At 44.6% G+C, this 13,436-nt stretch overlaps 3 protein-coding genes across 3 annotated transcripts; 2 read left to right on the forward strand and 1 right to left on the reverse strand.

Moving 5' to 3' along the window:
• Positions 1-155: 155 nt before the first annotated feature.
• LOC124692432 (putative pentatricopeptide repeat-containing protein At5g52630) lies at positions 156-3,111 on the forward strand. Its single transcript, XM_047225808.1, has 2 exons — positions 156-367; positions 644-3,111. The coding sequence occupies exons 1-2, from the start codon at positions 260-262 to the stop codon at positions 2,843-2,845; spliced, it is 2,310 nt and encodes a 769-aa protein (XP_047081764.1). The 5' UTR covers positions 156-259; the 3' UTR covers positions 2,846-3,111.
• A 532-nt stretch (positions 3,112-3,643) lies between these two features.
• LOC124692433 (heat stress transcription factor A-5-like) lies at positions 3,644-6,090 on the reverse strand. The gene is made up of 2 exons (XM_047225809.1): positions 6,049-6,090; positions 3,644-5,313 (listed from the first exon to the last, which is right to left on the reverse strand). The coding sequence occupies exon 2, from the start codon at positions 5,231-5,233 to the stop codon at positions 3,842-3,844; it is 1,392 nt and encodes a 463-aa protein (XP_047081765.1). The 5' UTR covers positions 5,234-5,313; positions 6,049-6,090; the 3' UTR covers positions 3,644-3,841.
• Positions 6,091-6,470: 380 nt separating this feature from the next.
• Positions 6,471-11,042, forward strand: LOC124690202 (histone deacetylase 10, chloroplastic-like; the record flags this gene model as incomplete). Its single annotated transcript, XM_047223620.1, has 9 exons — positions 6,471-6,582; positions 6,793-7,031; positions 7,903-7,977; positions 8,370-8,471; positions 8,637-8,708; positions 9,537-9,593; positions 9,711-9,962; positions 10,040-10,221; positions 10,384-11,042. Coding segments are annotated over 9 exons (1,392 nt in total), but the record flags the coding sequence as incomplete, so codon positions are not given.
• Between the last annotated feature and the right edge of the window lie 2,394 nt (positions 11,043-13,436).

The raw sequence follows: 13,436 nt of genomic DNA on the forward strand, positions 1-13,436 counted from the left end.
TGAGAAGACTGGGTGATTCTGTCCCATGAGCTGTCGGTTTAGTTCGGCCCACTTACCCAGCCATAGTGGGCTTGGGCTATATCCGGCCCATCACGCGGCGCAGCAGAGACGACCGAGAAATCGGAGGCGGACGGAGCTCGAGAGGAAGAAGGTCGGCTGAAAACTTATCCGCTCCGCAGGCTAAGCTAGCTCTCGGAGTGATGGTGGTGGCCCTCTCCCGTTCCCCCTTACACCTTTCTGACCCAGCCCCGGCCCGCCAATGACATCCATCCCCTTCGTCGCCGTCTCCGGCGCCGCCACTGCAATCCCGGCCGTCGTCGCTGTGCCCTCCCGCAAGCCACTGCCGAGCTTGGTCGGCTTAGAGAAGGTGACTAACTCGTCTCTGTTTTCTCTCCACTATGAAAAATGGATGTGTGCTTCAGCAGGGCTCTTGATAGCTTCTTTGTTGCATTCTTGTTAGCTCCGCACATGCTCAGGTCGCAATTTCTTATGAAGATTCGACATTTTATTGCTTTTCAGTTCCAAAAGATTCACCCCCAAAGTCTTTCTACCAAAAAAAAAAAATTTGTAGCTCCGCTAATCAGGGAATGTAAGCGAACGATGATTATCTTACTATCTTCTTTTCACAATTGCATATTCCCAGGGCAGTTCTTCCCAAAGGAGCACCCAAGGGCTGGAAAATGGCAGATCGGAGAGCCCCCCTCGGCCTCTAGATGCCCAGGAAGCAATGAGCATGCTGAAAGACGCCCAAACGGTGCAGTCAGCGATGTACGTGCCTCTGTTGCACCACTGCATCAAAACTGGCAGCCTCAGCACCGCCAAGGCGCTCCACGCGCACATGGTGAAGAGTGGCACTAATGAGGATATGTTTGTGGCAACATCCCTGGTGAATGTGTACATGCGATGCGGGGCGAGCCAGGATGCGCGCAGCCTGTTCGATGAAATGCCTGAGAAGAATGTCGTCACGTGGACAGCACTTATAACAGGCTACACTCTGAATTCTGAACCGGTATTGGCACTGCATGTGTTTGTCGAGATGCTTAAGCTGGGAAGGTACCCGTCGCATTACACGCTAGGTGGCATGCTGAACGCGTGCTCTGCCGCACGCGACATTGATGTGGGCAAGCAGGTTCATGGCTACGCCATCAAGTATGAGACTGATACGATCACAAGCATGGGAAATTCACTTTGTAGATTGTATACCAAGTCTGGAGACTTAGAATCTGGTATGAAGGCCTTCAAGAGGATCCCCGATAAGAATGTGATCACATGGACAACGATGATATCTGCCTGCGCCGAAGATGAGAACCGCATAGAGCTTGGGTTCCGTTTGTTTCTCGACATGCTCGAGGAAGGAGTGATGCCAAATGAGTATACGTTAACGAGTGTCATGAGCCTGTGCGGTGCAAAGCTAGATATGAACCTGGGCAAGCAAGTCCAAGCTTTCTGCGTTAAGATTGGATGTGAAGCGAATCTTCCAGTGAAGAACTCCACAATGTACCTCTATCTCAGGAAGGGTGAAACGGACGAGGCTATGCGGTTGTTTAAGGAGATGGAGGACAGCAGTATTATTACATGGAATGCAATGATAGCGGGATATGCGCAAATCATGGACTCAGCAAAGGATGATCTCCATGCTCGCTCAAGAGGGTTCCTGGCACTCAAACTTTTCCGTGATCTCGTGAGGTCTGCAACGAAGCCAGATTTGTTCACCTTCTCAAGTATCCTATCAGTCTGCAGTGCCATGATGGCCTTGGAGCAGGGTGAGCAAATCCATGCACAGACGATAAAGACTGGCTCTTTGTCAGATGTTGTTGTAAACAGCGCACTGGTAAACATGTATAGCAAGTGTGGATGCATCGAATATGCAACCAAAGCCTTTGTCGAAATGCCGACACGGACACTTGTCACATGGACCTCTATGATTTCTGGCTACTCGCAGCATGGACGATCGCAAGATGCGTTACAACTCTTTGAGGACATGATATTAGCTGGCGCTAAACCAAATGAGATCACATTTGTAAGTGTACTATCAGCCTGCAGCTACGCGGGTTTAGTCAAGGAAGCTGAGCGCTACTTCGACATGATGCAGAATGTGTATCAGATAGAGCCTCTTGTGGACCATTATGGATGCATGGTTGACATGTTTGTGCGGTTGGGCCGGTTGGATGATGCATTTTCATTCATCGAAAGAACAGGTTTCGAGCCGAACGAAGCCATCTGGTCCAGTTTGGTAGCTGGATGTCGGAGTCATGGGAACATGGAACTTGCTTTCTACGCTGCTGATAGGCTCCTTGAGCTCAAGCCAAAAGTAATTGAAACCTATGTATTGCTTTTGAACATGTACATTTCGACAAGTAGATGGCGGGATGTGGCAAGAGTGCGGAAACTGATCAAACACGAAGATGTCGGGGTTCTTAGAGATCGTAGCTGGATTACAATCAGAGACAAGGTGCATTTCTTCAGAGCTGAGGACAGAACTCACCCTCGAGCTACCGAGCTGTATCAACTATTGGAGAATTTGCTGGAAAAAGCAAAGGGCGTTGGGTATGAACCATACCAGAATGCTGAGTTATCTGTCAGCCAGGATGATGACAAGCCCGCTGCAGGTTCTTCACTAAAGCACCATAGTGAGAGGTTAGCCGTTGCTCTGGGGCTGCTCGAAACTCCTCCTGGTGCGACAGTCCGTGTCACGAAGAACATAACCATGTGCAGGGACTGCCACAGCTCTATTAAATTCTTCTCATTGCTTGCAAACAGAGAGATTGTTGTCCGGGACAGTAAACGGCTCCACAAGTTTAAGGATGGTCGGTGCTCATGTGGGGATTTTGGTGCACTCTTGTGATGTCAGAGATCTCACACCCACCCTACTCCAAGAACTCAAATTTTTTGCTCTGGAAACAGGATCAACTTACACAGGACTTGCTTGATGCAAGGTACCAAGTTGATCAATATTTTGTGACTTTTGTAGATTTTTGTATCAAATCAAGTCTTGTTCAGTCGGCATGGGTGACATATGAGTATGACCATAAACTCGATCAGATTTTCGAGATATGCTCACATACTTTCAAAAAGTAGGAGACTGAATATATGTGTAACTTGTAAATGGTAGCACCTGTCATACTCCCTCTGTTTTTGTAACACATTTTCCAGATACCACAGTAAAAGTTTGAAATAACAAATGGCTGCCATATAATATGCTTCGAACATTTAGTCCACACATTCAGTTTCTACACGCCCGGATAAGTTTAAAATAAAGTTTGGTAACTCATAAAATAGATCTTACCCTTATTAAAACGGTTACAGGAAAACATAGTGGCCTGACCACATCACTTTGAAATGTTCTTCAGTAACCAAGACAAAGAAACAGAATGTGTTGATTTGTACTCACGTTGCTCACAACGAGACAGAAGTGACTGAGGAATTTTCGAACACCTGAAGAAAAATAGCAAGCAGGAATAACACTATTATTTGGTAATGAAGCTAGCGAACCTTGAGATATGCAATGATTTAGTCCTTTAGTTTGACAATACTTTTGCCACTCCTAACCTTTGTTTTATGCGACTACACTATGCATTATAAAGGTAGTATTTTACATACTCACCAATATGATCAGCATATTGTGTACAACCAGAGGGCATCATACCATCAACAGCGCTATTACATTTTCCTTATAAATATGTACAGACGTTCCATGTTGTGTGTAATCACACACACACACACCCAATAATTCACTTAATTCTGATTACACAGCACCTTCCTGATCCTAACATCTTACAATAGTATGCCTGTATGTGTATAATATATCACCGCTGCGGAATTGATAGCGCTAGAAGTAAAATCAGAGTTTCAGCTGTTCCAGGTCTTCTCTGCCATCCTTCCAGTTGCCCTCTGTTTGCCCCTTGTCCATTGGAGGGTCACTCCTTAGGCCAGAGCTTGCGTCTTCTGTCTCACAGCAGCCCGGCCTCTCGGTCAGGAACTGTTCCCAGAACTTGTCATTCACCACGACAGGGGGAGCTGCAGGAGCCAGCTCAGTGGCAACTTGCGCATCCCCTCGTGGCGTCGTCGGGTCCGCTGTACCGACATCAGCTGATGAGTTCTGATTACCATCCTTGGTGGCCTCCAGTGGGTTTTCACTTCCTTCATCAGCGGTGCTCACATCTGCATTGGGGACTTGGCTTCTGTCGACACCCATCGAGCATGATGCGAGAGTAAGACTCAGGTGGCACGGGAAGAGCCCTTCGTCATTCACAGCTGGCGTAAAGCAAGCATCCTTGGTGGGACAGATGGAAGTCCCAGTATCAGAGAGTTCCATCGTTTGTGGCACCAGCGGAAGGTCTTCTGTCCCCATTCTATTGCACCCTGAATGCTTGCCATGAGGGCTACCGTTATCTTCGTGCGAACTTTGAGCACTGAGAGTGATGAGATTATTCTCTGTCATTGTGGGACAAAGCCCCAACTTAAGCTTATCGGAGAAGTGCTGATTCAACAGGTTGCCCATTTCTTGCTTGGAAGTGGTGCTATGGTCATCATAAAAACTAGTAGCTTCGGTGGCCCCAGTGGCGTGATCTAAGCCAGACAACCTTCTTTTCTTGTGGAAAGCATATGAGAAGATTGAGGATGCCTCTGCCATCTTAACAAGCTTCTGAACAAAAAGAGGGTTCTTGCTAGCTTGCTGCAGGAAGGCAATCATCTTGCCTTGCCGCTGCTCCATGTCAAGCACCCGTTGCTCAAGATCTTCAATCTGGAACATTGTTCCCGACTGCTGCTGCTTGAATTTCCAGAGTTCAGCCTGGAGGTTTGCTTTCTCCCGTGCAAGCCGGTCAATCTCATCCTCAAAGAATGCACGCTCATTATCAGGCAGCGCACCAGGTTGATGGCTGTGGCTGTGGATTGGCTTTCGCCTGTAGATATTCTTCAGCAGGTGCTTCTGCCCCTTGACAAAGTATTCGTTAGCGAACTCCCATCGCTCAGGGTCTACTTTACGGAATCCGTAGGTGTTGAGCTGGCGGATGAAGCTGGAGAAATTGCTGTGCTTGAAGTAGGTAGGCAGCAGCCGTGCAGCAAACTCCGGCGAATTCCAGACCACGAAGCTCGCATCCGACGTATCGCTCCAAGACACCACCACGTCCGTCGATGGGTCGTCCACCATCTCGTACGTCTTCAACAGGAACGGCGCTGGTCCACCGCCTCCACCACCTCCTCCTCCGCTGGCCCCACCAGAGGCTTCCATGCAACGCAATGGAGAGTGTCGCGGACTTCACTGCCAACGTTTCGGTTTCACAGCTTGGGGCTCAAGGTGTTGCTTGTTCCCTACAAAAAGTGTCATCAAGCCATGATAGCTATTAATATCATGTAAGAATAACCAATGTAACCAATAAAAACAGAATGCACACCTAGTGTCCTAGCAACAGATTAGCATTATATATATTGTATTCGTGTAATTCTTGAAAGTCAAGACTCAAGAGAAGCATGGGAGAGTTTAATGCATTATCTACATATGCAGTGAATACAATAATAAAAGAAACCTCGGGGACCGTCAAAATGTACATGGGAGAGTTTATTCCAAATATGCTAAGCATATCAGACTATACCATAGAAGAGCAGCACAGTTTACCACAATGACATACCATGCCACTATTTTACTACGCAGCCAAGACTAACAGTTGTCTGAGAATACATCAATAATAGTTTCACTCGCGTACATGCGGTGGCTCCTAAGAATATGTAAGCAGGAGAAAATGCTGCAAAATTTATGGTGGCCATCTGGGCACCTGCAAGATGTGAAGCATCAATATCCACTTTTTGCAGAAGGTATAGGATGTAGATGCTGGCTATTCAGAAGTGATACATGAATTCTTATCATTCTAAATCCCACTAACTGCTAGGTCTATCTCAAATGCTTCCCTAGGTCTACCCAATCCTGGGACATGCTCAAGCATCGCAAAAGAATTCTTCAAACCCCCCACCCAGGCACTCATAGTTGAAATCCAAGATTATCCATAAATTCCTCGAATCAATTAGCAAGAAAGAGAATAGGAGTCCTACTTCTTGGAATCGAAGAGGTTCTTGGAGTGGCAGGCCTGGGTGTCGGACGCCTCCTCCTTGAACGGCTCCTTGCTCGGTGTTGGGGTTTCGACACGGACCGCGAAAAGACTGCTACCGGCGGCGGTGACCGGTTTGCAAGACTCCCCTTGCCACGGATAACTCCGGGCGCGAGACTGGATCGAAGGACTGGACTAGATCGAGATTTGTGGGGAAGGAGGCAGCAGGTGAAGGAGAGCTCAAAGAGACAAAGGTAGACGAGAGAAGGTAGGTGACGATCAGCTGGGCAAACTTCACCCAGCCATAGTGGGCCTGGGCTATACCTGGCCCGTTACGCGCTTAGACGGCAGAGACGAGGCTCCGGAAGACAGCGAGAGGTTTCTCAAAAAAAAAAAAGGACAGCGAGAGGAAGAAGATTTTGGTGAAAACTTGTGGTTTTGCGGCTCCCTTGGCTTGCTCAGGGGAGGATAAGAGGAGGGAGGGCTTCGAGGCATGTGGTGGAGCGGCTGCGGATACCACCCGTTCCGATTCTTGGAGGTAGGTCAGCAAACCCACTTGCCTTCATCGCCTCAAATCCTCGTTTCCTACCACCTGCTTGTGAAAATGCTCACGTGTACTTTGACCTCCACTTTACCGGAGTTTTTTTGCATGCTTCTGTTGCTGATCAACCCCTTAACCAGTTAGCCCAGAGAATGCAATAGCAGTAAGAAATTTGACACGTTTAGGGGACTGCTACTTCTTTTTCAGGAAGGATGGTTCCTTTTCTCAGGCACTACCGTGTCTTCGGAACTCATCGTCCCTTAGTACAAACAGCTGGGAGAAACCAGAACCTGAGTGGGGGTTGGTCTGTGCCGTGCGCACCAAATGGCAGTGGAACCTCCGTCTCTGACGGAAATGGTGCTCGGAAGGATTCTGCTTTGCCGGATAGTTTGCTTCGCGATGCCCGTGTTCTCTACTGTGCATCTCCTGCAATGGGTCATAACAAGGTAAGCTACTTCCAATCCTCTGTATCTTCTCTAGAGCAGCTTTTGCATCCAGTTCACAGGTATGACCATGTTACTTCTCTAGAGCAGTGTTTGCCTGTGTTTTGTTGTTGTAAGCTGAGTTTATCAGCATAACCTTGTTACCATCTTGCCGTGGGGCTTTATTAATTTAAAGCCGGACACGTTGTCCATTCTGTCTAAACAGTTCACAAGTATGATGATCTTCTCATGTATTCAGCAAATCAAACAGTGAAATTTAGCATCCATGTTTGTAACTAAAAGCTTACTACTGATCGAAAAAACAACATACAGTTCACTTTAATCTTTTTTGCATGTATCCAAATGACATTGAAGAGTATGTTTTACTTTGTTCAGAGAAATATGTGTGATAATATGTAGGTAAAGCAACATGTTTTTATCCTTTGTCATCTTCATGTGGTCTACCGCCTGTGGATCAGGATTTCAGGCCACAAAAACTTGATTGCAAATTGCTGAACAACACTCAGTAATTTAATTAGCTCTAGTATGCCTTTCTTTGATCAAGCCATCGAATATATAAATGCATGGTAATATAAAATAGTAAATTTTGATCAAACTGAGGGGGAATAAAGATTATAGACTTTAAATAGAACAGATTTTTATCTTTTGTTTGTAGATTGGCCTCCTGATCGAACTATTTACTTGCAACTTTAGTCTGTTACAGAAATGAGTTACTGTTGAACTATATTATACAGACATCCTGCTATCTAGTCGTACTGTATAAGTTTTGTGTCCAAAGTGTAAGTCCTGTAAATGAAAGGATGTAGCATAGCAAAGCAATGATAGTTGTATTTTCGGATTTATATTCTAATATATCATGGAAAATGATATTTAGGAATCACATCCAGAATCAAACAAAAGAGTGCCGGCAATAGTTGATGCTCTTGAAAAATTGGAGCTTACGCCCAAGGTAAGTAAAGAGAATTGCAGGAACACTTTGCCCTCTTAATTTTTTTTCCCTCAAACAACCCCTCTTATTCTTTTTTATATTATTTATTTAAGGTTTTAACTGGTTTATTTTTTGCCCTTAACTTCTAACTTCTCTGAGTACACTTCAGTTAAAAGTGGGATGTTCTGTTTCTGGAACATGTAATGGCATGTTCTTGCATGTCAAAACTGGAATTTATAGATAGATAAACGAAAATAACAACGTATAATTTGAGTTTTTTCAATAAAATCTGAATACACCTTTGATATCTCTTGCTAATAGTCTCATCTGTATCATATCTCACTGAAAAGATCAATGTTCTAACAGTATTTCATAACTAGGAGTATGTGACATCTTATTTGTTTTCTATCCAGCATCGCGGTTCGCAGGTTCTTGAAATTCAAAATTTCTACCCTGCTTCACTTGATGATGTTGCGAGAGTTCATTCAAGAACATACATTACTGGACTAGAAAAGGTAATTTTCATAAAGCTCTTTTTTTTTGTGGTCATACTTTGTAGGGATGAAGAACACATCTTCTGATCTGCATTACCTTCTTCCAATTAAAAGATTGAAAGTCTTGTAAATGGATGTACCAAATCTGCTTTGAAAAGTACAACAGTAAAGAGGTCATTATTGCAGGCTATGAGTAGGGCTTCGGATGAAGGTTTGATATTCATCGAAGGAACTGGACCAACATATGCTACACACACTGTAATGCTCTATGCCTCTGTACTATTTTTCCTAATCCCTTCAGAGTCAGTCTTTTGTGCACTTCCCTGTTTCATGAATGCACTGCAGAATTGCATTATAAACCTTCTATTTCCAGTTCTCTTATAACAATGGTTTGGCTAATTGATGCGTGATTCATTCTTATTAAATTAAGGAAAATTTGGTCTTGCCTCTGGTTCATATTAATTGACTCAAGTTTGTCTTGATATAGATGTATCTAGACAACGAACGCGTCTTGGTACATTTATATCTAGACAAAGTTGAGTCAATTAATTTGGATCGGAGGGAGTATTTATTTGGTGACCTGGTGATTAGTTCAGGTCTTGAGGATATTCGTGCTTCTGATGTAAGAAAAAGCTAAATTTGCTTGTTGTCCCTAAGAGTGATGCCTAGCAGCTGAGACACCTTTCATTGCCTCTTGAAAGAAACTGTAGGATTTAGGATGAACATAGTTCAACCGCTATACATATATTGCCATATTATATATTACAATGAACGGAGTTGAGTTTATGCAATGGAGCCTGGTTTTTGCCCCCTGTTTTTGTAAACAAAATGGATCAGATAATAAAGTTATGATGGGTGATATTGTTGAGTGCAATCTTAATAAGAAAAAAACTTCTTATGATAGGATTGTTTGAACTACTACTCAAGGCTAGTTCATACTTTTATTTGACTGGGGCGTAGTTCATACTTTTGTTTGACCCGGAGGATGGTTCGTACTTTACTTTAACTATTGTTGTGTACAATTATAATCATCAAAATTCAGATACTCCCGTTCTTTCTCAAAATAATTTTGTTCTATTTTTGTAGACTTTCCAAGAATCACTTCTTTCAGCTGGTGCTGGAATTACATTGGTTGATTCAGTGGTAACTAATTTTCTTCCAATTGATTTCCTTGGTGGTTTTGGCATGTTTGTTATTTCACGATTTAGTAAATTTTCCTTTGCAGTGCTCGTTTCCCGAGAATGTTGTATGTTTTGCTAGGTTGCAGCATCAAAGCTGGGCCCAAGTCCACCCCTTGGATTTGCACTAGTAAGGCCACCAGGACATCATGCTGTTCCTGAAGGTCCCATGGGCTTTTGTGTCTTTGGGAACATTGCGGTTGCTGCAAGGTATGCTCAGCATCAACATGGATTAAAGCGAGTAATGATTATAGATTTTGACGTTCACCATGGCAATGGTACGTGTGATGCCTTTTATGACGATCCAGACATTTTCTTCCTCTCAACGCATCAGGTCTATAATACTATCATCTTACGTACTTGTTGCTAAATTTATCCTACCATATAATCATCTAAATTTGGTGTGTGCAGCTAGGAAGCTACCCCGGTACTGGCAAGATGAACCTAATTGGTCAGGGCAGTGGTGAAGGGACAACACTGAACCTGCCACTTCCCGGTGGTTCAGGTGATTATTCGATGAGGTGTGCGTTTGATGAGGTCATTGCTCCATCAGCGCAGCGGTTCAAGCCCGATATCATCCTCGTTTCAGCTGGGTGAGTTCACAAACCTCATTACTCATAGAACTGAAACATGCCGAAAAGGAAAAGTTAATATTCTTCAGAGTTCTGCAAATAACTGGTAGCTTATCAATCTGAATATGCATTATCTACATTGAAGTTCAACAAATACACAAAGTTCATCCATCCCTTTTTCAGCTACGATGCACATGTGCTGGACCCTCTAGCTGGGCTGCAATTCACAACGGGCACTTTCTACATGCTGGCATCTAGCATCAAGGAGCTGGCCAGGGAGCTCTGCGGTGGCCGTTGTGTCTTCTTCCTGGAAGGCGGGTACAACCTGCAGTCTCTCTCGAGCTCTGTCGCCGACACCTTCCGAGCGTTTCTCGATGAGCCCAGCCTCGCCGCACAATTCGACGACCCAGCAGTACTGTATGAGGAGCCAACGCGGAGGATCAAGGAGGCGATCGAGAAAGTCAGGCATCTCCATTCGCTCTAGAGTACGGGTCGGAGATCGGGGGATGAGCTGAAGAAGTGAAGAGTGAAGACGCCACGGCTTGCTGCTTACTTACTGCGTCTCCTGGTGTAGTGTGATATATATTTGGAAGATCTGCTTTCTGGTCATTTGGACTTGGATTTTTTTTAGATCACAGGTTTAAATAAATTTCAGTCATTTAGATTTGGGCTAATTGTTGTGGAATGCATGTTTTGAACTGATCATACATACACAGAAGACATAACTCTGCATTCTAGGCATACATCTGTATGTATTTCTGCGGATCCTAGATAGAGTTGTGTGTGTAAAGTGTGCATATGTGTGTAATAATTAATTTTTTATGATCATATACTCAATTACGTGAGGTTAGTCTGTATATTTATTTGTTATTTAAGCAATGAGGTTGTATGTCAATTTAAAGAACGGTCAGGCCACTATTTGTAATTTTCTATGCACATGACCAAAATTTCTTATGTTTCACATGGCCTTAAAAACATTCGTTTTATCAGGAAACAAGTCCATTCTTTAACGGTCAAAAGTATTGCTCAAGTTTATTCTTTAGCCTTGAACTCCGTAAATTTACCCATTAACTTTAGAATTACATGTTGGAGGTCGGCGATAAACCTACCGGCGGCGCACGTGCGGACATAGTCTGTGAAGCTGTTGAAAGGACACTGTTGAAAGGACACGGATGTCGCCTACGGGGGATGAATAGGCGATTTAAAACTTTTACGAGATGGGCTTAACAAATGCGGAATAAAACTAGCGTTTACTTTGTCAAGCCCAAAGCCTATATACTATTGTTCACCTATGTGCACCAACAACTTATTCTAAGCAATGGTTCACCTATGTGCACCAACAACTTATGCTAAGCAATACAAGCAAGTATGTGATAGCAAGATATATATAACTTCAAGCACGATGGCTATCACAAGGTAAAGTGCATAAGTAAAGAGCTCGGGCATAGAGATAACCGAGGCACGCGGGAGACGATGATTTATCCCGGAGTTCACACTCTTGCGAGTGCTAATCTCCGGTGGAGAGGTGCGGTTGCTTAGTGCTCCCGAACGCCACAAGAGGCTCACCTTGAGGTGTGGTTGCTCGATGCACACCAACGCCACAAAGGCCTCACCCCAAGATGCGGTACTCACACCACACCCCCGAACGCCACGAAGGCGCCTCACCTAAATCTCCGGTGACCCTCGCCACAAAGGCCTAGGTCACGGTTCCACTAAGGGATTTCCTTCGAGGCGGAAACCGGGCCTTACACAAAGATTGGGGCACACATCCACAACTTAATTGGAGGCTCCCAACAAACCGCCACAAAGGCCTAGAATTCGTCTAGGGTTCCAAGAACCCAAGAGTAACAACCTTCTTGCTTTCACCACCACGAATCACCGTGGAGAACTCAAACCTATGCACCAAATGCAATGGCAAGAACACCACAAAGATGCTCAAGTCCTTCTCTCTCAAATTCCAACAAAGCTACAAAAGCTATTGGGGGAACAAGAGAGGAAGAACAAATAAGAGGAGGAACACCAAATTTCTCCAAGATCTAGATCTAGTGGATTCCCCTCACAAAGAGAGGGATTTGATTGGTAGGAATGTAGATCTAGATCTCCTCTTCCTTTTCCCTCAAAAAAATTCAAGAAGCATAGGAGGAGTAGAGGGAAAGGGAAGCTCTCAAGGTCAACAATGGTGGAGAGCACTTAGGGGAAGAGGTGGCTGCCCAAGGAGGAAGAAGGGGGGCTTAAATACCCCCTCCCATCGAAATATGACCGTTTGGGTGTGCTCAGGCCGGATTTTCCGGGCCGGATATTTGCAAAATATCCGGGCCCCAAAAAACGGCTAAGGACATGAGAAAACTGCTCTCAGGATGGGGGCCGGACATTTGGCCGGATATTTGCCCGGATTTGTCCAAAAACCGGATTTTCCGGGGGCCGGATTATCCGCCCCAAACTTGGGCCGGAATATCCGCCCCCTGAAAACTGGCGTAAACATCAAACCGAAACGGGCATAACTTTAGCATCCGGACTCCGATTTTGATGATCTTGGGCTTGTTTTAAAGCTAGGAACAAGCTCTACAAGATCATGCAGGAAACCATCATAGTACAACAAGGGAGGATAGAAACAAATGATGAAAGGTTTGACCTATCTAAAAAAGACATACCGGTAAAACCTCTAATCTTGAAAATGCAACAAGTTGCCCGTGCAAAAACCATTCTTGATGAACTAGAGCTTGTCATGAGAATAAGCACAAGCTCTAAATCATCACATGGATAAGATCCAAATAATAACCAAGAAAGATGATGAACCAAACTCGAAAACGCAACAAGTGATCTATGCAAAATCCGTTTTCGATGAACTAGAGCTTGTCATGAGAATAAGCACAAGCTCTAAAACATCACATGGATAAGGTCCAAATAACAACCAAGAAAGATGATGCAATGATGCAAAGGTTTGAGCTCTCTCCGAACGATACGATCGAGTTACTCACTCGAGAGCCCTCTTGATAGTACGGCAACTAAACTAAAAACCGGTCTCCAACTACACTATGAGACCGGTGAGAAAGAAACCCTATCAAGAGCAAACCTTATACTTGCGCATTCCACTTGAGCTTGATGACGACGATCTTGACCTCAACAAGATGGAACGCCTTTCTTGCTTGTGCTTGCTTGACGAAGTCTTGTAGATTGCTCCCCCATAAACCACCATGGGAGAGCTTCTTCTTCGGCGCATCTTCGCATAACCATGA

Source organism: Lolium rigidum, chromosome 2 (assembly GCF_022539505.1).
Source record: "Lolium rigidum isolate FL_2022 chromosome 2, APGP_CSIRO_Lrig_0.1, whole genome shotgun sequence".
Classification (NCBI taxonomy): domain Eukaryota; kingdom Viridiplantae; phylum Streptophyta; class Magnoliopsida; order Poales; family Poaceae; genus Lolium; species Lolium rigidum.